Below are 26,453 nucleotides of genomic sequence, written 5' to 3' on the forward strand. Positions count from 1 at the left end.
AAAACATTAAGCTTGAATTCCAACTTACATTAAATTGCAAATTTAGTTTACCCCTTGCGGTCATCGAAAGCGTTTTTAATCGCGGGCTTTCAGTGTGACACCAAACCCCTTTTCCTGTATTCTCGCAATCCTAAACATTTCGTAAGATAATGACGTTAGAAAGTGCCAGGGTGCTTTGTTCACAATTTCGCCGAAATCCTGTACAGTCCTACTGAGTCATTTTACAGGTCACTTCTCGTGAGGTCATAGACTTCTAGCACGCAGGTTATAATATAAGAAAGCCTCGTCAAAATCGTAGCGGTCAGTGTAGCCGCTCGTGCATTTTTATCCTTCTTGAGTGATACTGTACCGGAAAACGTATCTGTCGCTGGCTAAGGCCTGTATTGTAGAAGTGTGGGAACCATGTAATGGTCTTTCCTTAGGTCTGATTGACTTGAATTAATGCAATAAACAACTTCACAATAGTGATAGTTATCTGCGAGGCTTTCTGTAAGAAAATTTGCCACTGACTGAGCACAAAGTTAAGTATACCTTAGTTTAACCAGACCACTGAGCTGATAAACAGCTCTCCTAGGGCTGGCCCGAAGGATTAGACTTATTTTACGTGGCTAAGAACAGGGCAAAGAGATCGCTCATTGGGCAAAGTTGACTTGCCTAACAGAGAAGAGTGTTTTTTGGTTTAAGCAGTAGATCCAGATCAAAATCCATTAAAAACAACTGATTCTATTCCATAGTTACTCGGCCTTAAAATAACACGTGGTAAGCCTTCCTCGTAGTTAGGGCTATGTGCTGTTAACAGTGGGCCCACGGCGATTGGTTCACAAATTTTCCAAATTGATCGTTCCAGCACAAAAGTCCAACCAAATTGGCCAAGATTAATATCAAAAGCAACGAAGATCTCATAATAACATACGTATAAACTCACACATTCCCCACCTCTCTCTCTCTCTCTCTCTCTCTCTCTCTCTCTCTCTCTCTCTCTCTCTCTCTCGGTCTCAGTGGAGGGTAAGAAATGACTTGGCACTGAGCCGGAATATGTTAATGGCACCGCCGCAAACCCGATCTTCAGGAGGCATGGTGACAGTACTAATGTGAAGATTCATTACTGCAATAATGACTTATTTCTTTACCGTTAACAAAACAAGTGATTGGCATTCGTTAAGCAAGGTGCTGAGAAAAATGGTTTATGACTGAGCACGCTAGATATTTTTCAACATGTTTCATGGTAGTTTCTTTGATTATTTTTGTTGATTTAGCTGTAAGATAAATTTCTCACGTTATTTTCTATTTTTCATTGATCTTGCTTCTAAACTGCTATTCATCTGTACGTATCATTATTAGAGCATTGTTTACGAATGAAAACTCATCTTAAAGAAATGAAAAAAGTAAGTCAAAGGGAGATGGCAATACCTGGTCTCCTGAGAACTTTACTTTCGTAAATATTCAATACCTCAACGCCTTCCCGTCTAACTGTAAATTACCAGATTATTCAAGAACATAGGACCAGTCTGATATATATTCTTAAAACGACCTCTGACCTAGGATCTGGTCTTTGATATCAGAAACCTAGGATACGGTCTTAGGATTTAAGAACTATTTGGAAAATTAGGATACCTTTGTAGGATTTCCAAAAAACATTCAGAAATCACGTATACAGTTTAAGGGTTTTAAAACATCTATTATAGCAACCTAGGATACGCCTTGAGTTTCGTAAACATTGATAACCCCAGAGTGCGGTCTTCAGTTCTCAAAATGTTCAGAGACTAAGATACGGTGTCAGATTTTTAAACACCCCAAAATCAAGAGCGGTGTCGGTTTTTATATAATTTTGAAACCCCCAAGAACAACTAGTGAATTTAAAACACACATGATTCTCTTTTTTTATTATTTTTGGTTTCTTTCTTTATTTTCATTTGCTCTCTACATCCGCTTTCACCGACTTCAATACATCACTGAACTAATTGCTGAGAAACACGGCTCCCTTTCAATCCACCGATGGATTAAAAGTGCAAATCCGCTCACCATCTCAGCCACTTTCAATCCATAGACGTCATACAATCCATTAAATACAAGATCCTCCTTTTCACCGAATCATACCTGTCATGCCAATTCTCCAATGGCAAGTGTCACCCGATACGTGTACTGTTCGGTACACTGCGCTAAATGTGACACGTGATCCTATAGATCAGTGGTTCTTAACCTGGGGTACCTGTACCCCCAAGGGTTACGAAACCTTAAACCTTGGGGTACGAGACATGATAGCCAGTGCAATGGTACTGTATATTTATATTTACCATATTGTATTGTATTTATATTGGAAGGGGGTACGAGAACATTTTCTGAGATATCAAGGGGTACGGGCAGTGAAAAAGGTTAAGAACCACTGCTATACATGTTGCATAAGCTGTGAAGTGGATGCAGTCGATAGTCAGAAGATGATTTGGCACTTTATGTTTACGTTGGTGTGTGGTTAATTGCGTTGCAGCTTTCATAGCTAGTTGCTATAAATAAAAAAAATTTCAGGTTTTTTTAATATTCTAGAGAATTTCATAAAAAAATCACCAGAAATGTGAAATTTTTTTTTTTTATTTTTTATGAAAGCTGCAACGGTTTAAACATAAAGTGCCAAATCATCTTCTGAATATTTTTGAGAAGTGTTGAGTTCTGAAGCGCATTTGTCGGATTTTTAGTTTTCTGTAAAAGAAAACTTGTGCCGGCTTTGTCTGTTCGTCCGCACTTTTTTCTGTCCGGCCTCAGATTTTAAAAACTACTGAGGCTAGAGGACTGCAAATTGGTATGTTGATCATCCACACTCCAATCATCAAACTTACCATATTGCAACCTTCTAACCTCGGTAGTTTCTATTCTATTTAAGGTTAAAGTTAGCCATAATCGTGCTTCTGGCAAAGCAACAACACAGCCCACCACGGCCGTCTGAGAGTTTCATGGGCCGCGGCTTATACAGCATTATACCGAGACCACCTAAAGATGGATCTATTTTCAGTGTCCTTGGTTATGCGCTGTACAGAAAACGCGATTGCGCCGAAGAAAATTCGGCGCATTTTTTACTTGTTTTTTTTTTATTCCCTATTACCAAACTAGAATATTTAGTAACAAATATTATGATAATTATTATTAGCTGACTATTCAGTCATCACCCTGGCTAAGAATAGATGGAGGTCTTATCGTTAATAGGTTCGTATTAGTTTTAGATATATCTAAATATATTACATAATTATATTTTAGCACAATCGTTTATATATATGTATATATATATATATATATATATATATATATATATATATATATATATATATATATATATATATATATATATATATATATATATATATATGGGTTTCCTGTGTATGAATAATACAGCGTAAAAATGAATCAAAACATCTCTGTACTTAGTATAGCTTTTATCTAGAAGTGAAAAGCCAGGTGAGTTATAGTAATTTGCCCATCATCAAGTTTCTTTTTTTTCAAACAGTTCTAAAGATAACTAAGTTGTATATAGAGATAGAAAGCGATAATTTTGAGAGAGATAACGAAAGAAAAAGTTAATATAAAACCAATAACAAAAATTTTGGGAAATAACACAAAAATAACAGCTAGCCAGAGAAACAAAGACACTGTCACTAAATAATTCAAGCCAGAAATACTGAGAGAGCGGAGGCCAAAAAACGTTTTCGGCCAACCGTGAAGATGAAAAGATTACTGAGAGATATCCTGACAAGTCTTATGCCTCCCAGCCTTTTTTTTTTTTTCGGCTCTGGGCTAGAAAAGGGCATGAGGCTATCCGTTCATTTCACCTTTGCATATATATATATATATATATATATATATATATATATATATATATATATATATATATATATATATGTACAAAAATGGGAAAAAGCACGTTAAAAGAAGAAGATATATATATATATATATATATATATATATATATATATATATATATATATATATATATATATATATATATATATATATATATATGCACAAACACATATATATATATATATATATATATATATATATATATATATATATATATATATATATATATATATATATACATATGTATATATATATATATATATATATATATATATATATATATATATATATATATATAAACGGCAAGACGTTTTACTGCTGGCAAAAATTGTCAACTCACCATGCTTGGGAAACCCGTATATTAGGGATGTGCCCGTTATTAAGACAGATGAAGAAATTTTTTCTTTTTTTGGTGACTTTTACGAATTATGAATCATAATATTGGTAATAATGACGTTAAATAGCAGCAGAAGTAATTTTCACAATAAATAGAAAATAGGAAATAGAAATTCAAAGGAAAAAAAGCAGAAGGAACAAAATGTTGAAATATGCATATACACTTCTCTTCATGAGCCCCTTCTGTGTAGATTAGAAAAAAAGTGTCGATGTAACGGTGACCTTAGTCTTAAATTTTTTCTTCAAGAGCCTTCTCTTAGAGGATAAGGGAAAAGTTATGTATATATATATATATATATATATATATATATATATATATATATATATATATATATATATATATATATCAGCAATAAGTCACCAAACTGCACGTGACAAATATATATGTAGACGACCACATGAAAGGTGAAAATTAAAGACCAGGTACCAAGCGCTTTCGTGTATTGCGTACTTCTTCGGGGTACAAAGTAAAATAAATAAAGAGAGACATAAACAAGAAAATCACAAAACAAAGATCAAAGCCACTAACAATAAACATCATTACTGAATGCAATCACTAGTTTGAAGTCAAATTGTCACATACCAAACAAAAATACTTTAAAAATACTTAAGAACTGAAACTACAGTTAGAACAGGCTATTGCTAAAAGGTAACATTGTACTTCCCTACAATTTTATGAACAAGGTAACTATCTAATTTAAAAGACCCGAACTAATATTCATAAGTTGATTGTTAAAATGCTTAATAAAGGCAGATTCAATTATATTTCTTTAACAATGTGGTTACAAAAAATTATCTCAGATGAATTTTTCCAGTCTATACAATGGTTAAAATCATTCATATGTACAAATAAAACACTTGTCAATTGGCCTGTTACTGCGTAACGATGCTGTTTTAGACGATAATCTAGTTCTTTACCAGTTTGACCAAGTATTTATTACTACATCCAGCACAAGGAATCGTGTAAATACAGCCATTAATTTGTTTTGGGAGTTACGAACAATGATATTCTGAAGTGTCCCTGAATTCTTGTAAACAACAGTTATCTTGAAAATTTTCAGTAATTTTTAATGAAACAAAGATTTACGTTATATGGAAGTGTCAAAATATTTTCTCTCACCAAAGGCTGATTGTTATTGGAATAAAAATGTTTCTAGCTTTCTGTAAAGATTTGTCGATTAAAAACTTTGGGTGTAAATTTTGAGAGTCTATATATATATGTATATATATGTATATATACATATATATACATATGTAATATATATATGTATATATATATATATATGTATATATATGTATATATATACATATATAATATATATACATAGTGTGTGTGTGGCTGTGTCCGTATGTATGTATGTGAGTGTTTGTGCGTGTTGTGTGTGTGCATACGGGCATGGGGCCCAGCACCCTCACTGAGGGCTCCACTCTCTCTAAAAGGGGAAAAAATATTAATACATCAATAATATGGTATTCTATGTAGATGAGGTAACGCCAGATATTGCACCCTTTCTGGTTCGTAACAAGTCTATTGGCATGAGTCTGCTAGCCCCTGATCCATTGATAAATTCTGACTGTGACCCAAGACAGTTAACCTCCTACCGAATACGTGGTTCGTTGCTAAGGTCAACACCGAACCGGTCGATTTTTCAGAGAAGTCTTAAATCGTGTTTCCCGGCCTTGGTTCCATCTCGGGGGAACTTAGCAGGTCATGCGCGGCTGGCAAGCATAACTGCGCATGCGCGCGTGTGCGTGAATACGCAGCATATGGCTGCGAAGATGATTGCCATAACAGAACTTGTAGTTTTACCAGCTGCGAAGAATTAAACACTTGTCTTCAAATTGCCCTCATGTTGACGGACCCTTCGGGAACAAGTTATAACAACAAGCTGCGTTGTGATTGCTCTTTTGTAACAAGTACTCGAGTCGTCTCGACTGTCTGCCTTTTTTTTTTTTTTACTTATAATTTTACCAGAGCGTCGGGGGGAAGCCTTCATTATTTGTCACTGCTGGCATCGCCTTCTATTTGTGCGTGAGCAGGGGGTAGATTGGATGTTTCCTATACGTTTGGGGGGGTTATCGCAACCCCGCGTGTTTCCTTGGCACCAATTGGCACTAACGCACCGGTTTCCTGCTTGGTGTTGGTGCCATAAATTGCCTTCCTGTGTTCTTTTGGGTATTCTCGTCCTTTCTCTCGCTTCCTTTCTTTACTTTTTTTCGTATTGAGATTTGTGAATAGTCTCATTTTGGATAACGCTCTTTCTCTCCGTGTATCGGCGCCAGTTGCTCATATCAGTGAATCAGTGTCAGTTCTTTTCTTTATCATATAGTTGACAAGTAGTCATTTGCCTTTGAATGTTACAACCCTTTCTCTCGTGTTCTTTCTTTATATCTTTTATTAAGACTCATAAATGCTTATTTTTTATTTTTGCAAACCGGCTCTTTCCTTCCTTTCTTTCCTTATAAATAATCTACAGTAGTGTTACAGCGAATTCCCGCATTTTCTCTTTCTTTTCGTACCATTTATAAATCAGGTCATTGAAAGGAAGGATGTTTCCTCAAGTAATATCCTATGTATGTTCTCATAGTACCGGATGTGTCACCACACCAGCTCCAGACTGGTTTGTCCTATTTTGTTTTCATTTACGAACGGTAAAAAAAAAGCAACTCGGAAAAGATAGAGCAGATCAGGGTTAATCCTGGAACCTGGAATAGACCACTGTCTAGATCGTGGAACAGACAGACGGGCGCTTGCTTGCACGCTTGCAGATTAGCATATGAGCTTGCATTCTCGTTTCTCGGAATGAGAGACTTGCAAAGCAAAAGCCTCCATATGTAAATTAAAGGATGAAGATGCATAACTATTTTAACATCAATGAAAATTTGAATGGAAAAATATTCACACGGATAATAGGTAACTAAATCAAAAAGACATTTTATTAATCATCATCTTCACGTGTTTATTGATGAAAGAAGGTAAATGACAAACAAGGTGCTATTTCATTTTGTACGTGTATATACATATATATATATATATATATATATATATATATATATATATATATATATATATATATATATATATATATATATATATATATATATATATATATATATATATATATATACATATGTGTGTATATACATATGTATATGTATGTATGTATGTACATATGTATTATATATATATGTATGTATATATATATATATATATATATATATATATATATATATATATATATATATATCATACTGAGCAAGGAAATCCGGCAGCAAATAACACATGATATTTAAGATGCTTAAAGGTGAATAGCAGACAGTGAGAGAGAAAAAACGTAGGGTACACTGCAACATTTATGCCGTCTCTGCCAACAATCTAAACGAAAGCAAAGAAGGCTCAGGAGGCAGGTGAATACATATGACAGAGAATAGAGACAGAAAAAAAGATAAAAGAGAGAGAGAGAGAGAGAGAGAGAGAGAGAGAGAGAGAGAGAGAGAGAGAGAGAGAGAGAGTGAGAGAGAGTTGTTGGAAATTGATTGTCAGAACAGATGAATGTCGGAGAAGGCTTTTTGTTGTTGATTTAATATCTATGAAAATGGCCTTTTATCCCAGATACACCAATCTCAGCAATCGTATTTTCTGCCAAACTCCTGTAGAAGTCCTTAAAAAAAAGCATATTTGACGACGAGAAAAATACCCAACTTTGGGTCCACCCTGCAATATGGCCGGTTTGCAGTCAATTGTGCATATGTGGCCATTTCCATGCATAGTGGTCATTTGTTACCAATAGGCTGCATTTTTCTCAGTTTGAAGGAAATGTCCATTTGACCCCCAAAAAACACCCAATGGTATATTTTGGCACCCCTGCAATATGGCTGAATTGCAATCAATTGTGCAAATGTCGCCATTTTTCATGCATAGTGATCATTTGCTTCCCATTAGGCTGCATTTTTGTCAGTTTGAAGGAAATGTCCTTTTGACCCCCCAAAAAAACACGTTATTGCCTTACCACTCTGGCTATATTTGGGCACCCATGCAATGTGGCCGAATTGCAATCACATCTGCAAATATGGCCATTTTCCATGCATAGTGATCAACTGCTTGCCATTAGGCTGCATTTTTTCAGTTTAAAGGAAAAGTCCGTTTGACCCCAAAAAGGCCTTTTTTGGGCACCCCTGCAATGTGGCCGAATTGCAATCAATTGTGCTAGTGTGTCCACTTTCCATGCATAGTGATCATTTGCTTCCCATTAGGCTGCATTTTTCTCAGTTTGAAGGAAAAGTCCATTTGACCCCCAAAAACACCCAAGGCTATATTTTGGCACCCCTGCAATATGGCAGAATTGAACTCAATTGTGCAAATGTGGCTATTTTGGTCCTACTATGGAACCGGTTTCTGATGAAAGCCCTGCCGGCCGTCTTGAACGTCTAATTGGCCCTTGCTCAGTGTTTGACGACCGGTTCCACAGTTTATAAGCAACTTCGCTTCTTTTGAGTCCGTTTATGTTCACTTGGTTGAGTGTTACATCAAGGCGTCAGATTGAAAATGGGGACAGAACATATTGTTGAAGGCTATCTGAACAGATTTATCTTTAAATATATCTGCATATACATAAATGTGGATTTGTTTCTCCATTATTATTATTATTATTATTATTATTATTATTATTATTATTATTATTATTATTATTATTATTATATTGAAAGAGAGACTTTTATAAATAACATGGTAACATTATTAAAGTGATGACTGGATGTCTTCAGAACTTTTGATTTTTAAAAAATTAATTCTTGTCAAATGACATTCTCAATTTTTCATTCTCTTACTTTATCTACTATCATATTTTATTACATCTATCTCAGGATCATTCATTCATTCAGTGGCTGTTTACAATACTACAAAAAAATTGTATAAGCGTCACTTTTGTATAGAGAGAAGGGATAAATATAATTTTCTGTAAACGTGGGTCCTCCTTATCCTTATGTGCAAGCAGAGGATAATTATCCTGTATGTGATCAAGAGGATGGAATTTCTACTTTCAAACATAACCTTAGTGACAGCCTTGAAAACGTTATAAATATATATATATATATATATATATATATATATATATATATATATATATATATATATATATATGTATATATATATATATATATATATATATATATATATATATATATTTATATATATATATATATATATATATATATATATATATATATATATATATATATATATATATATTTATATATATATATATATATATATATATATATATATATATATATATATATATATATATAATATATATATATATATATATATGTGTATATATATAATATATATATATATATATATATATATATATATATATATATATATATATATATATATATAATGAATCGATAATAATATTAGGTCACAGAAAGGCATATAATCGATTAACAATAGTTGACGGTTATGAATGGTGAGCGTGAAAATTCTTTGACCACCGCTGCTTGGTAATGTTGTAGTTGCCAGGTGTCACTCATGTACAAATTATATATATCTTTGGAGAAATAATCGACTTATCCGTGCCTGTTACTACATATCGTGAGTCTTTAAACTTTAAGACATATTTGGAGGTATAATTAAGAATGCAATTAGTCTCCTTGAGCAGTATTTTCGATATTTGACTACCTTGAAGTTATCGACTAACCTTTTTACGCCATATTTGTAGAAGTTCCCTTCTCCACTATAGCCAATTAAGTGAACAGCAATGCTCATGCAAGTGGCTTTTTGCACCGTGAACTGGTGTTAATCCATAAGATAAATATTATAAAGATTATAAATTCGCATAGGAAGACATTATGGAAGTGAATTAGATTTTGTAACTTTAATATCGTTCTAAATTTAGATAGACATTTGGTCATTACTCCAGAGTCCTTGGAAAAAACCACACCTCTTGCGCCAGTGAAAACAAAAACTGGCCACTCTTTAAGAAAGAAAAATAATAAATAATTAGCACTTGGATTATTTTCCTATTTGAAATCCAGTTTGAAATCTTTTTTTATATAAATATTTAGACTTTGACAAAGGGGGAACACACAAAAGCAATGTACGGTTATGAGAATTAAGGTGAACAGTTTGTAGGTTAGTAATATATGGCAATGAATTTCGTGACGAAACAGCAAGTGTAGTAAATGTCGTCATCGACACCCAATGAGAGGACAGATAATTTCCAGCCTGAAAGACTGGGGTGTGTGGAATTACTACAGATTTATGGGTTGCTGTTCGAAGTGCTTCAAAAACTGTCTGATTTTGTTCTGTTTTTTATTCATTTTCTGTCACATTGCTATCTATACAAGTGAGAACTAAATTATTATTAAAAGTTTAATCAATAGATATAAAATATTCTTGGATATAATTTTTACAATAGGTCTTTTTCTCACCATAGATCAAGAGTAGTCAGAATTTGCAAGCAAATGGTAGAATTTTTTTCATTTTGTGCACCTTGTCCGCGAGAGAGAGAGAGAGAGAGATTATAAAACTATATGCAGCTGTAAAGTGTCTTAGAAATAATGCTCTTAAATATACAAACGCACTAAATTATAAATACCTCTCATTTATGTGTAGCTTTGTTACCCAAAATACATTGAGTTAATATAGTTAACACAAAACAGTGAACTGTGCAATCAAATACCCCGAATTAATAAAGTAATCTGAAGTTCGTTTATCTTCTGGTTTAATATATAATCTGAAAAACATAAATAATCGACCTCTAATTAATGTGAAATTCTCAAATATACCCTTCTTGTTTATCGTTTATGGATATTAGATGTAGAAAATTAACTGCTGAATAAAGCGGAATAACATTTTGTTTTCTATGAAATTTAAAGTAAATGTTTTATTGGGCATCGAACGAAATATACCGAAATTGTTGCTCTGCCAAACATTATGAAGGTGTACTTTCAAACTGAAATTTCTCTGGAAAACTGCTTCACATACAGGGTTTTATAAATTAAACATAAAATCATTAGAAAACTTACCTACCAATCCATGCATAAATCAATGCATCTAAATTATGTTAGTTTTCACCACTTACAGAAAAGGAAAAAGAAATAACTCATTTTAGATTTTTTCACCCAGTTTTACTCGCTTGAAGTGTTGAAATGAAAGTACATTACATCAACTTTTTCTCCACACGTGTGACAACGCAGTGTTTCAGCTTTTGGGTAATATCTATTTTATACCAACTGATCGTATATAAGCTTGATAACAGTCATTTTACCCAATTTTTCCGTGCCTCTAAAATTGTCATTGCTCACGCTCAGGGAAGTGTCCTAGAGCTTTCAATGAGAGCACCGTGGTGTTAATGAGTGACTAATGTGCCTGGGACATTTAACAGCGGTAATTAGAGGTTTGTGAGTAAAACCTTAGCACTTACACGTATGAAATAGTGGGGCTAAGACGTCCTAAATACTGTCAGATACAAATTTCATGTATTGCAGCCATTTTTGCCATTCACAGCTTAAATTCGATATTGGCTTTCCGTTTTGCTTTAGAGAGACAAGGGTGATTTCTTGACAACTGACGTCATAGGTATTTTTTTTTATTTTGATGTAAATAAATTTCTTTTAGTGCCTGCGTCACATATCCAGGAAGATGACTATGTTAAGGTCATGCGACGTAACATACCTCTCCACCAATGCATTTCAACTTAAAAATACCTACCACACATTACTTACATTTCTGAGTGAAGTGACGTAACACCGAAGCCTGTTAAAGATACGCAACAGCGTTACATCATGCGATCTGCTTTTAAAGGGGTGGACGTTGTATGGAGCGTAACATTAAACAGAGCCCTTGATAATGCTTGGTGTGACGTGGATGGAGAGGGAGGGCGAACTCAATATACGTGAATCGATAACAGGAGAAAGAGGCACTTGGGATGTTGATGATATATGACGTATAAGCCCTCTCGGATATTTTTGCTAATATTGTTTGCTTGGTGGTCATTCGTACGTGTATATTTGTTTGTACTGAAAAATGTACAGGGTTTGCTTGCGTGATAACTAAAGTATTTAAGAAAATGGTTTGACAGTATAAAAGAACACCAATAAAGTCCCGTCCAATTTTATTTTAGTATTAAGGATTCTAGTATCGCCTAGGAAAAAATAAAAACATGAATTCAGTATTATACACCGAGATGAAACAGAGAGAGAGAGAGAGAGAGAGAGAGAGAGAGAGAGAGAGAGAGAGAGAGAGAGAAAGCTTATGTGTTCAAGTACATATAATGCGTATAGGTAATGATATTCAGAGCAGTGTTATGTAAACATTCACAAAAAAGTTCTCTAGCTGTCAGTTTTAACCTCTGAAAAATTGTCAGTATAGCTGTGTCATGATGTGCTTTGATTATAAAAAAGTGTTTTAATTGTTTAAAATATGAATATATAACTCCAGAACAATTTTACCCTTGAAAAATCAATACAGCTCTGTTACAGTAAAAGGTCTCCACCTCTCCTATTTTCATCGAAGGACATTTCAGGATTATTCCATCACGGGAGGCCCTTTCACTCAGCTCAGGAGGCTTACGTAACCGAGGCGCCAATTGTGCTGCTTTCTTTGGCGCCTCCGGCTTATCTGCAAGCAAAACTTAGACGGCTCCTGCCTCTTAGTTCTATTGAATTTATTCGTGCTTGTTTCTAAGAGTAAGTGGTCTGTCGTGGTCCGGTTTCCCAAGAATATTTATTGCGTCGATCGGGTTTTCTTGTTTCAAGAATAAGAATATCTGCAGACAGGCATTTCGGGCACTTGCTTTACCGTTCTGTCGTCTTGATTCGGTTTGCTGGCTTCAAGAATACTGTATGGACTCTGTTTCATGTCTCTGCAGTTCAGGTCTTCCGAAATAATGTTTGGTGGCCTCTAACAATGACTCTGAGTTGATCACGTTTGTCAAGTAAAAGGATCCCGTTTTGATCAGGTTTAATGGGGAACTGAGAATGAGAATTATGTCTTGCGCCTAAGAATAAGGACTGTCTTGATCTGAACTGCTTGCTTCTAAGAATAAGAATTCTTTCCCGACCAGGTTACCTTGCTTTATCTTGACAGAATTTACTTGCTTTTAAGAATAGAAAAAAAGGTCCAGACAAGGTTTGTTTGATTTTAAGAATAAGGATTGTCTTTATTAGATTTTTGCTTCTAAGAATGAAAATTCTTTCTTAGGTTTAATCTTGCCTCTAAGATTAACGCCTAGGACGTCATCGGTTCTCCTTGCATTTGAAAAGTGGTCAGCAGGTTAGACCCGTTTTAGTCGGGTCACGTCCATTCACAACTAAACGAGATTCTTGTTTTTGTGGTGTGTGTAATGACGAGTTTTTATATGTATAAAGATTTTATACAGGTATAACAAAGGTATGAGTGAATTACTGCCAAAAGATTAATGTTTTTTTATAGAAGCTTGAGGCGGTGTTAATATACATAATATGTAGCCTGCTCCTTTGTAATCGGTGCCGTTTTTAAATAAGGCGAATTCAGTTACTTCATCTCTCTCTCTCTCTCTCTCTCTTGATATTTGTAAATTTCTGTGGCCAATAACAACCATACAAATATATAAAGATACTACTATCTTTTTATACAACCTTGTTTATGACAAGAACATACGCATTAGTGAGGAAATGCGTGTACACAGTATTTTAATTTGATTTCAAAAGTATACGCTACGCACCTGTATATTTACAAAATAATGTGTACACCAGATCCTTTAATCACTTTACACACACTACACACACACACACACACACACACACACACACACACACACACACACACACACTACACACAACACACACACACACAAAATATAGTTGAAACATGAAATTAGCCAGAACGGTTTAAACTAGTCTGAACCGGAGGTCACATTTGATGTATGTAGCAACTAGTATTACCTAGATAGAACTACTTGCTGTACAGGAGGCTGGGTAAAACACACAATTGGGAAGATTTCATGTCTAGTTTTAATTAAGCACTTCTGTCAAAACTAGTTTCAACGACTGCTTATTTTAAGAGAACTACGGTATTCTAATATTTAACAAATATATGTTATATATATATATATATATATATATATATATATATATATATATATATATATATATTCTTAGAAGCAAGCAATTCAGATCAAGACAGAGTCCTTATTCCTAGGCGCAAGATATAATCCTCATTCTCAACTCGCATTATACCTAATCAAAACGGAACCCTTTTACATTACAAAGTTGATCATATATATATATATATATATATATATATATATATATATATATATATATATATATATATATATATATATATATATATGAGAACAAAGGACTCCAAACTGTTTCACTTTGTTAAAACCTTTGACCCTGTCTTGACGATATGACAAAAATGATTGTTATCTAAGTTTTTTTCCATTAGTGTGTCTTTGACGCGAATTTTCATATATACAGTTACTATGTATGCATATATAGTATGATATGTATTTGACCTCTTGTGAATTTTCTGCATTAGTGTAAGATTTTTCATAATCGTGTTCATCACAGTATCTATTTGTTCTTTGTTGCAGGGCACTGAGAGCTGAGCAGACGCCTTCCATTAAGACTTGAAGAAGAAATCTGTTTAAAAACAATGGCTGAACAGATTCCGGTTTACCAATAGAACACGACCATCAAATACCCATTTTACCGGACGCACTTTTTCAATAAACCATAGCGATTCTCATTCAAAAAGTAAGGCGATGTTAACGTCAAAGGGAAGAAGGTAAGAAGAGGAGATTGAGAGAAAGAGGAAGATAAAACTCGATGGAAAAATATCGAAGGAACTGAGGAAGAAAAAACTCTCAAACTGAAGAGCGATCTGGACTCTCAGCACCGCCATCAACCACAATGGCCACCTTCGATAGTTGTTGTTGCTGTAGTCTACGGGCTGGCTCCATCTTTATTGGTCTTCTCAGTTTGGTAAGTTTGGTTCTTTGCGACTCGTTTACGTTTATGGTCTAAGTTTTTCTTTCTGCCTCGTTCTCTCTGTCCCGCCAAGTTAGGCAAGTTCGGTTCTTTGCAACTCATTTATGTTTATGATCTAACTTTATCTTTTCTTTAAGTACTGTTTGACGTACGGGTGGAAAAACTTTATACGACAAACGTAATGAAGCTGGACAGAACGATTTTTGTCTAGTGCTTACTGGAACCGCTTTTTACCGCCCCTGAAACTCTTCTTGGTGACAAGTCGCTGGATTCCTGATGATCTTCGAAAAAGAAAATTGATAAGCTCGTTGACAGTTACTGGAAATTGCTTTAAAATTCAAATATGTTTCCATTTCATCAAAATTTTAAATTAACAATTTGCCCATCAGCAGTATTGACTTGTATTTTCGAAGTCAGTGAACAAAAACTCCAAAGGTACAGGACGGAGAATAATTACGAGATCACTGTTATGAATTCAGCATACATTTTTAACAATGAAGAGAACATTATGACCGAGGTTTAAATCATTCTGAAAACTGTACGGACGCCTCTTTCAGAAATAGATGAAGAAAAAAGATTAAGATATAGATAACGGAAAGGATATATATATATATATATATATATATATATATATATATATATATATATATATATATATATATATATGTATGTATGTATGTATGTATGTATGTATGTATGTATGTATATATATATATATATATATATATATATATATACATATATATACAGTATATATATACATATATATAAACAATCAGAAATATATAAGGCATATATATACATGCATATATATATGTATAATGTATCTATGTATTGTGTAGATGTGTATATATGTATTATGCATGTATCCCCAAAAAAGGCCATAATAAGGAATAAAGGGAAGGATAAACAGTGATAAAAATGAAAGTGAAAGAAAAAGAAGTAACAGATGATTATGCCGAGTTGGTGGGTGGTCCTGAAACCATCTGGGACGCCATAATTTTGCTTTCCCTTCGGCTGTGGACAAGAGACTTACTGTCGAGATAAGGATGCCATTTTTACTCTGCTAACCTGAACCCTTTATCAAGAGGATCGTTGACCTTTATCTTCCTCCGTTAGGGATTTATCCACGGAATAGGACCCTTGTCTGTTTCGCAGATGCTGGAGGTTCTAGGTTTTGACTAAATCATGTAAGTGTGCATGTTTGTATATATGTATTTATGTATGTAGTATATATATATATATATATGTATATATATATGTACATATATATATATGTATGTATATATATATGTACATATATTATATACATATACATATATATATATATATATATATATATATATATATATATATATATATATATATATATATATATATATATATATATATATGAAATTTTTATCACACTCGTGATTTATATACAATCATGAAGCTACAAATGTCGCTTAATATCGAAATCCACGCTACCTCGGTATATCTCCGTTGGAGAATTGTCGCCGAAGGGGAATTTATATAAGTGATAAATGAATTGGAATCGTGGGGACACGAACCCGCGACGAAAGCCTATTCAGCGACTCCAGTTGACGTAAACCATTGAGCCATCAAGAGAGGTATATATAAAATAAGTCTTTTGCCGAGATGTCGTACTGCTTTTTACCCGTCGTGAGCGGGGAAAGTGTACTAGCCTCGATAAATGACCCACCTCCGCCATGACAGTTCATTGGTACGTTTGGAAACGCAGCTCTTGTTATGAAATTTTTATCACACCGTGATTTATATACAATCATGAAGCTCAATGGTTTACGTCAGAAAAGTCGCTGAATAGGCTTTCGTACACGGGTTCGTGTCCCAGTCAGTGATTCCAATTCATTTATCACTTATTTTTTTTCTTGGCAGATAATTTCCAACTAGATATACCGAAATTGATTTATGATTACGAAACATTCTAACCATGATTATATAAATATATATATATTATATGACTGTATCTACGAAACAGACCACTCTCTCTCTCTCTCTCTCTTTTTTCTCTCTCTCTCTCTCTGATCAAGATTATTTCTGTTTTATAAACTTGACTGTGACAGTCTTTTAAAATCCTCTATACGATTTTGAATCTTTAATAGCTGTTTTTTGATAGTCACGCGTTTTTTTCATGTGAAACGGAACATTAAATTTTTAGTTCTAGAAGGATTCCTTAAGTTTGCACAAAGATGAAATGACGATGACATACTCAAAAGCACCAGCAAAAATAATAATAATAATAATAATAATAATAATAATAATAATAATAATAATAATAATAATAATAAATCACCAGTTTGATAGACATTATTTTAAATTAACGATGTTTAGCAAAGACTTATACGGTTGTGAAATTATTGGCTGAAAATTAACATGAAGAGTTATCAGAAAAGCGAGATACTCTACACTGTACTCAGTCAGTGATCACTTACTTTATTATCTTTTTTTTTTTTTTCTTGCCAGATAATTACTAATAAAATTGATTATGACTACGAAACGTCCTAACCAGTGAATGTTAAATTCCTGTCCTATCCCTGGGTTCTTATTGCCTATGTCACTGACCACCATCTTTTTTTTTTTCCGAGATCAGTCTTGATCAAAATAATGATGAAGCAGAAACGTTCTTGATTCTGATCTTTTCTCTGGTCACATTATGTCCTCATCCAGAGACCCCCAACCATTTCATATACTGTATATTCTGGTCACATCAGTGATGGAACAAACTGTTTGGTATTCTCGTCCAATGCCTTGATGCTAAGGGATCTTTAATTTACACACAAACACACACACAGACATATATATATATATATATATATATATATATATATATATATATATATATATATATATATATATATATACATATACTTATATATAAATATATACATATAGGTATATATATATACTGTCCTATATATATATATATATATATATATATATCAAATATATATAGTTATATATATATATATATATCCATATAATGACTATATATCCGCATCTATATATATATATATATATATGCAATGTGTGTGTGTAGAGAGAGAGAGAGAGAGAGAGAGAGAGAGAGAGAGACTTGAGAGAGAGACAGAGAGCCATGTTGTCCCTCCCCTTGCTGTAATCCAAGAGTTTTTTTAAATCAAAGAGACTTAAAAGGGTCAATTAGGAACAAAATTTCTCCCATATGCTAATAGCCAGGTCTCTTTAATTTACACACACACACACACACACACACACACACACACTCACACACATCATCGATATATATAAATATATATATAATATCATATATATATATATATATATATATATATATATATATATAGCCGTGTGTGTGTATTTCAATTTTGGGTCTTATGGAGCACAACAATAAAAAAAAAAACGTTCTCAGTTCTTGTCCCCTCCTTAGCAATAGATCATCCGCGTTACTCAAACCGTGAAGTTGGGGGAGTGAATTCCGTGTCCACTGACTAATGACTCGTATCCGCATCTGGTGCCAATTGATATGCAATGTCCACCTGGGGACTCAGGCTGCGCGCGCACTTGACCTACAGCTGCCATGTTGTCCCTTCTTAGGCTACCCACTCCACTGCTGTCTTTGCTAATTCACCCGGACGCCCACTCGTCCTTAAACGGCGATACGGGGTCACACTGTGGGTTCACCAGGTCTGTTCGTCTTCTGTTACTCATTACCTCACCTCTCTCTCTCTCTCTCTCTCTCTCTCTCTCTCTCTCTCTCTCTCTCTCTCTCATAGATATAATCAGTTTTGATCTGATGAAGCAAATGCAGTATAACAACAGATCTTTTCCTGGCATGCTAAGGGATTTATCAATCAAAGATTTGAGTGTGTCAACCTTTTTTAGTTTAACGTTCTTGGTGCTAATCTAAATTAGACAAATTTCAGTTACAATGGAAAATTCGAATCTTGACTAAGACAATTTATCTTTGACAGTAAGTGTGAAGCTTTAACACAGACTCACTATTCAAAAACGCTCTGACGTATCTTCATTGTTCATGCATCAATTTGATTGATCACTTTCGCCCCCACTGCATCCTCAGGAACAGGTGTGACATCTCAAGAATTAGCGTGACCTTGAATATCAGATTTTGCGGATTAACTCAGTCACTCCAGGAGCATCAAGTTTATCGATGTTTCTCATAATAACTCTGCTACCTTCCTGCCTAGCACAACTTTACTAAGCTTATTTTTTTAAGACTTTATAATTTGAGCACCAAACCTTTCTGGCATCTTTATCACTTGGGGGATAAATTCGTTAGGAGATTAAACGACCTGAGGTTCAGACTTTCCGGAAATTAAACGATTTGAGGATGACCTTTCAGAGATATAAAGACCCGTAGAACAAACTTCTATAGAGACTTGATAATTTTAACTTCACAACTGTAGCGCCACAGAACTTACTATATCCATGCCAAGACTTGAGTCCTAACGATGCACATACAAGACAGTCTCCTTCCAACAGAACAGTTCACTTAAGACAACTTCAAACTTTGTTGGGAAATTTACTGCCATCAAACATTAAACACTAAACAGTTATACTGTAGAATGATCGGTTCAATATAGCGTCAACAAATCACCAACTGAGAGAAGTGGATAAAAAGGGGTCGGAGAATTTCACATCTTCATAGGAATCTTGACTTCAGGGCATATTTTTCATGCATTTAAGCTTGGGTCAAATACATAACAACATTGGTTTGCATTGTTTCTCTAAGTTGTGATTTACGCGGAGTAAGTCATACTTATCACTTTCCGTTAAATTAACGATAAAAAACATACTAGGATCCAGTTGTTGCAAAAGAAATGTGTCATCAAGAAAAAGAAGCAAAAATATATTGTATCTTGAAGGAAGTAATAAGCCAATTACTCTCAAAGTGCCTACTTTTCAACTTGAATGTTTCAAAGGCAAAATGATTAGGCAACCAGGCAGCGAAATGATGACTCTCTGTCTTTAATCACAATTAAACTCAATTATCCTTTTTGCACACGTATTAAGTTTCCGAAATAAAAAGAATAATGACTATCATTAACATACAAACCCTCTGACCAGACACAGATACAGTGCCTAGTATTAGTGTCTAGCATGAGCAATTACTAACAGTTAACAGGGATCTGTGAAATAGGAAAAGAGCAAGAAATTTCGAGGCAAATGGAACATGATACAAAACTCTGACTCAGCCTCTCAAAACCAGTTACTGGATGTCTCTTGATACAGAGGACAACTTTCACAATTCTTTGGCAGAAACCCATCAATAAAAGCTGCGTGAATCTACCAAGGACATTGGCTGAATAAAACATAGATTTAGAACTCAGTGGGTTGCTTAATCCATCTGTCTATCAGTCTGTCTATTCATTTATCTATCTATCTCAGTTTCATGAAAGATATCTTCTCATATAATATCAGTTTTTGGTATTTCTACTACCTTAGATTGATATCCAGTTTTAAACAGTCAAGTGAACGCGTGAACAACGCTCATACACACGCACGCACACATATACATACATACATACACACACACACACACACACACACATATATATATATATATATATATATATATATATATACTATATATGTATATATATATATTACTAATAGGACCTTATTCAAACTGGATGGTATCTAATGGAGTCCACATTATCAAGTATCAGATACTTAATAATTGGACTGTTTGTCCAAGAAAGCTTGTCACTTTTTCTGAATAAATACTCCATTAGATACCATCCAGTTTGAATTCCTTTTACTAATTCTACAGAACAATTGTGTATGTGATAAAGTTAACATATATATATATATATATATATATATATATATATATATATATATATATATATATATATATATATATATATATATATATATATATATATATATATATATATATATATATATATATATATATATATATATATATATATATCAATATATATATATATACTACTATATATATATATATATATATATAACACTGAGGCCAAATCAAGACTGTAGAACTGACTGACAGATACTAACACTGAGGCCAAACGAGAGAGAGAGAGAGAGAGAGAGAGAGAGAGAGAGAGAGAGAGAGAGAGAGAGAGATAGTGGGTGACTACATCAAATTAGAATTCATCCTCCATTCTCAGCGGGTCAGATAAGAGACAATACTTCACCCACGGAATCTTGATATTAGAATCGAATTGGGTGAGCTAGATGAAGGGAAGACAATTTCCATATTTATGTGTCTGAGTTTGCGTGTGGGCGTGGGTGTGTGTGTGTGTGTGTGTGTGGCCTTCTAACTCAGTGGGTGGGTGCAGAGAGTGTTGATAACTGTCTGTCAAAAGAGAGAGGAAGTTATAAGTGGCTCTGGAGACCAAGACATGAGATAGAGAAACGTCAGGACGTCTATTGATGTATCCTTTGGGAGAAACGAAATGCGTAGTGTTTGTGTATGTTTGTGCGTGAAAGAGAGAGAGAGAGAGAGAGAGAGAGAGAGAGAGAGAGAGAGAGAGAGAGAGAGAGAGAGAGAGAGAAGACTAAAGAGAAAAACAGGATAATGGTATATGCATATTTATGTATAGCATGTATATATACAAATAAATATATACAGTATATATATTATATATATATGTATGTATATACAAATATATATATATATATATATATATATATATATATATATATATATATATATATATATATATTATAGAGACAGACAAACACAGACAGGATACTGAAAGAACATGGGAGAAAAATTATGCCTTCTTTGTTTTTTCTTGTTTCCTTTTATACCTAGCCCATAAAAACATAGCTTTTGGTAGAAAAGAACTCTCTTAATTTCCTTTGCCTCATATTTACTAATTCTGACTTTATGGGGTTTTTCATTTTAAACGTATCTACTACTCTTTTACAATAAAAAAAATTCAATTAAAAAAATTAAGTTAATTTTCTTTATATACATTCTCCCAGTATCCGTGATATGACACGTTACATCTCAAGGACACCGTGAATCCTACAACCTCTTCATTGTATCCCTTTAATTAGAAGCTATTTTCCTAATTGTATCGTTTAACAGGCAGTAGATTTATAAAAGAAGTAGAATGGAATAAAACTGGAGAAAGGCAAATAACTTCCTGTTTGCTCTCAAGTGTTGTTTTATCGCCATAATTTCGCCCTAATGACAGCCGGTTAATCTTTGTGATTGACAGGCATCCGGAAAGCATGACAGCTTCGTTATACATTAAAAAATATTAATTGCAGCATAACATATTCTGATTATTATTCCAAGAGGATTACGAACAGTTTGCTATACCAAGGCCACTTAAGGATTTGCGTGAGAATAATTTGTTGTTGTTTTGTTCGAAAGTAGAACAGTTCATGTAGTAATGATTAACTGATATATCTTTCTAGGAGTACGTTTACATATATCAAAATAAATTAATGATATTCGTATAGTCGAGCCAGATACAGTGCATAGCCAAATAAAATAGTAAAAGAACTTGGGAGTGCATTAGTTGATAATAAAATAAATAAACAAAAATAAGTAAATAAAATACCATGAATACAAGATAATAACTTATTTGTGAATGATGCATAGAGTATAGCCTACCCACAAATGAAATAAAATAAGCTGTATCTAAAATTACAAATTGGAACAAAGAATCTAAGACTACGTTCATCCTTATCAAGGTTAAATAAGTAAAATAATCTTTTGCACAGTTGCTCCGGACCACCTTACCTTACTGACGGAGCCATTGGCGTCCTTGTCTTCCTCAGGTGCTGAGTCTGGGCGGAGGGGCGGTATGCTGCCTGCTGATCTCGGCCGAGGAACTCGACCAGGTGATCCAGACGGCCTACAACACCTACCACGACCTTCAGAATCCCATCAAAGTCTACGGACCAAACGGTACTGAGTCAGGTGAGAGAGTGAAAGGACCTGGCGAAAGCGGGGTGGATCTGTGGTGGTGGTGGTGAAGGATACACGAAAAAAAAAATATAAATTAAAAAAGAAAACAGGAGACGGGACACCTACGGATTCCTTCAGATTTGAATGAGAGAAATGCTATCATAACATTGCTGTGCGTGTGTGTGTGTGTGTGTGTGTGTGTGAGTGTGTGTGTGTGCGTGCGCGTGTGCGTGAGAGAGAGAGAGAGAGAGAGAGAGAGAGAGAGGACAAGCACGAACACAAAAACACAACAGATCCCCGTGAGAGTCAACGAGTGACAAGGAAAGAAAGTGAACGGCTGTCGAGTGACTCTTGTAGTAGTTCGTAGTAGTAGATTGTAGTCCTAATTCTAAATAAGGTTAAGAGATTTTATCTTCATATTTATAAAGACATAGTGCATGTTAAATGACGCCATCCCTTTATTTTGCAAGTTCGAATAGACCCATAAATATATCTGACATAGAAAAATATTTCAGCTTCATCATTCGATTTTATAAATTAATTAACAGCAATTTTATTCAAGGCCCAAGAAAGATCTATAGTCTTCCCTTATCAAGATAATGGATTGTTTTCAATTTGAGGTTATTTGTCGTGAGGGATAATCCCCTTTACCAACAGTTTATCATCCACATGAATATTTAGGAATTAGAAATAAAGAAAAATTAAATATTTTTATATGAATTGTGTGAATATGATGATCTGAAGCTATCCGGCATCCAATGCGTCTTTCTGGAACAGTTTTTTTTATCAAAAATTTTTCATACAAGGTAAGATCTGGTGAATCATTTATTTTTGCAGCATTTTCATCTAAATTTTGTAGGACAGTAGTAATAAGCAAAAATCTTTTTTAACATTTTTGTAAAAGATTATATCTTCCAAGGTGCAATTGTCTTCAGATGAAATCTGCACGAGTATTTTTCTTTATCATTTTTTTCATTCATTTTTTTGTCGGAAGATATGAAGAAAAGATATATTGGGAACTTTTTTTCCAATTTATGAGAAGAGGTACAAACTAAAGTAAGTGTGAGCATTCAGATTAATTATATTTCTTCATTGCATTCCATTTTTATTTAGCTCCACAAAACAAAAGCAGTTGGTACATTCGAATTTTTGTATGTCTTTCTCGCAATGAAGTGAATGTTATTTTTTGAACAGTGTTAGAGGTATTTCCTTTTTCTTCTTAACCTTGACACACAATGGTTGGTTGTTAAGATGGGATAATGATCAGATGATGATAACTAAAATTATCCTACTTGCCTTTAAAATTTCTTTGTCATTCTGTATTTTTCCTCAATTTGTGTTTTGAGAGAATCGTCAGGAAATGTTTTTTTGAAAATCATTATATTTAAAATACGTACAAGGATTTGTTCCTTACACCAGTTGTAACCAAAGCACTAGAGGCATGGTACAAAGGAAGTCTGTGTGTTCGTAACTATCACGTTTCTTCACTGCGTTGCAACATTGTAATGCAATTCATTCTTGTTTAGTGTTGATGGTAGTCTCTCTTCTTATCTCGTTTTCTCGATTCTTAACATAACCTGACACACAGCAGTGAACAAACAGCGTACATAAACACACAGCCAACACACACACACACACACACACTGCTGTGATCAGTGGTCATCCATCTCACTGTAGAGTGTTGAACCGGTGGCCACGGCTGAACTCTCCTTCCATAAAAGCACAAGTGAGATAAGTAGCATCGTTTCCTCTTGTTCAGTCTAGTAAAACGCACAAAGACCTATTGAGCAGGTGCTACGCAATCGCTCAAACATCCGGGGGGCTGAATTCAGGATATGCTAAAGAGGAAGTGAGTGGCACAACTTATCACGAGGGATGAGGCGGATACGTGCGTTGCTTGGTGCGTTCGTTCGGCCTTTTAAATGAGAAACTTGCTTTTCAAGACGCACATACTGAGTGCAAACTTCTCATTGGAAGACTCAGATACCTTGTTGTCGAGAAATCTTTGAACACGGTGCAACATGTTATCATTTTTTTATCCTGTTTTTTTAATGATGCACGAAACTCGCTCGAGACCATTTTGAAATTAGTTTTTTAGCGGTTTTACTTCTTTCTACTGAAACTTTTCTGTTTTTTTAATCAATCTTGTCTTGACTATTATTTTCAGCCTATTTTTAACATTCAAAACTATTCTGAAATTCGTATTTTTCCCATCTTACGTTTTTTAATACTCTACAAAACGCACTTTCATCACTTTTATTTCTACAAAACGCACTTTTATCACTTTTATTTCTGCAGAAGGCACTTTTATCAAGTTACTTCATTTAACAGGACAAAAACCATTTACAAGAAATTCAATGACTCCGTCGCATTCGAAATGGACAGAGAGAAAGCCGGATGGCAATAGCTAATTGTCGCCCTGTGTCACTGGTTTGGCATTGTCGAAAGGAGCGCGCTATTTTAGGGGTTCAAGTAGGATAATTGGAGCCTCTTGAAATTGGACCCACATGTGCGCACTCGAGGCTCTCGCCCTCTTGTGGGACCGGTCGTTGAGTTTTTGTCTGAAAGGCAACAGGTATGATAAGGTGTTGGGCCAAGGGGAGGATTCTGTGTAGGATGCTGTACAATTTTTCTTCATTCCTTCATGAAATCTTCAAATACTGGTTGATGCACTCTGCTAGGCAAAGGGTAAAGTTCTTTTTTATTATATAAATTCTTAGGTGCATAAGTTTTTTTTTTTATCTTTTTTTATATAAATTCTTAGGTGCATACTTATACAATACATACTGTTCTTACAGAGAGTTAAAGGAATCTAATTCCAAGGTCTGATAATGTTAAATTCTGTGTAATATTCAGATGCAGAATTCTTACTGAGTTTTCTTGATTTATATTTTCGAAGGAGCTGGTAACCTGGTGACATTTAATTGTTTGCCTTTCCTTTTCCCGACCTACTATGAGATATTAAATAAGGGGCAACAGATAATCCCCTGGTGAATTTCATTTCACATTTAGATATCTACGTATATATATATATATATATATATATATATATATATATATATATATATATATATATATATATATATATATATATATATATATATATATATATATATATATATATATATATGTCACACACACATATATATACAGTATATATATATATATATATATATATATATATATATATATATATATATATATATATATATATTTATATATATATATCTCATGTTTGTGCAAGTGTAATTGTACTGTACGCTTTCAGTTTCCACCAGTTGTTACGAATTGCCTATGACGCAAC

At 33.9% G+C, this 26,453-nt stretch overlaps 1 protein-coding gene across 3 annotated transcripts in view; it reads left to right on the forward strand.

Annotated features, from left to right (window-relative positions):
- The window catches only part of LOC136839351 (uncharacterized), a 105,298-nt gene that overhangs the window by 74,938 nt on the left and 3,907 nt on the right, over positions 1-26,453 (forward strand). For 2 of the 3 annotated variants that reach the window (XM_067105251.1, XM_067105252.1), the window contains 2 exons: positions 14,829-15,219; positions 23,020-23,161. In XM_067105251.1, coding sequence (XP_066961352.1) covers positions 15,148-15,219; positions 23,020-23,161 — 214 coding nt within the window. In that variant the 5' untranslated portion in view covers positions 14,829-15,147. The remainder of the gene's footprint in view (positions 1-14,828; positions 15,220-23,019; positions 23,162-26,453) is intronic. The other variant, XM_067105253.1, reaches the window with a different exon arrangement.

The sequence above is a fragment of the Macrobrachium rosenbergii genome, chromosome 6, assembly GCF_040412425.1.
Source record: "Macrobrachium rosenbergii isolate ZJJX-2024 chromosome 6, ASM4041242v1, whole genome shotgun sequence".
Lineage (NCBI taxonomy): Eukaryota > Metazoa > Arthropoda > Malacostraca > Decapoda > Palaemonidae > Macrobrachium > Macrobrachium rosenbergii.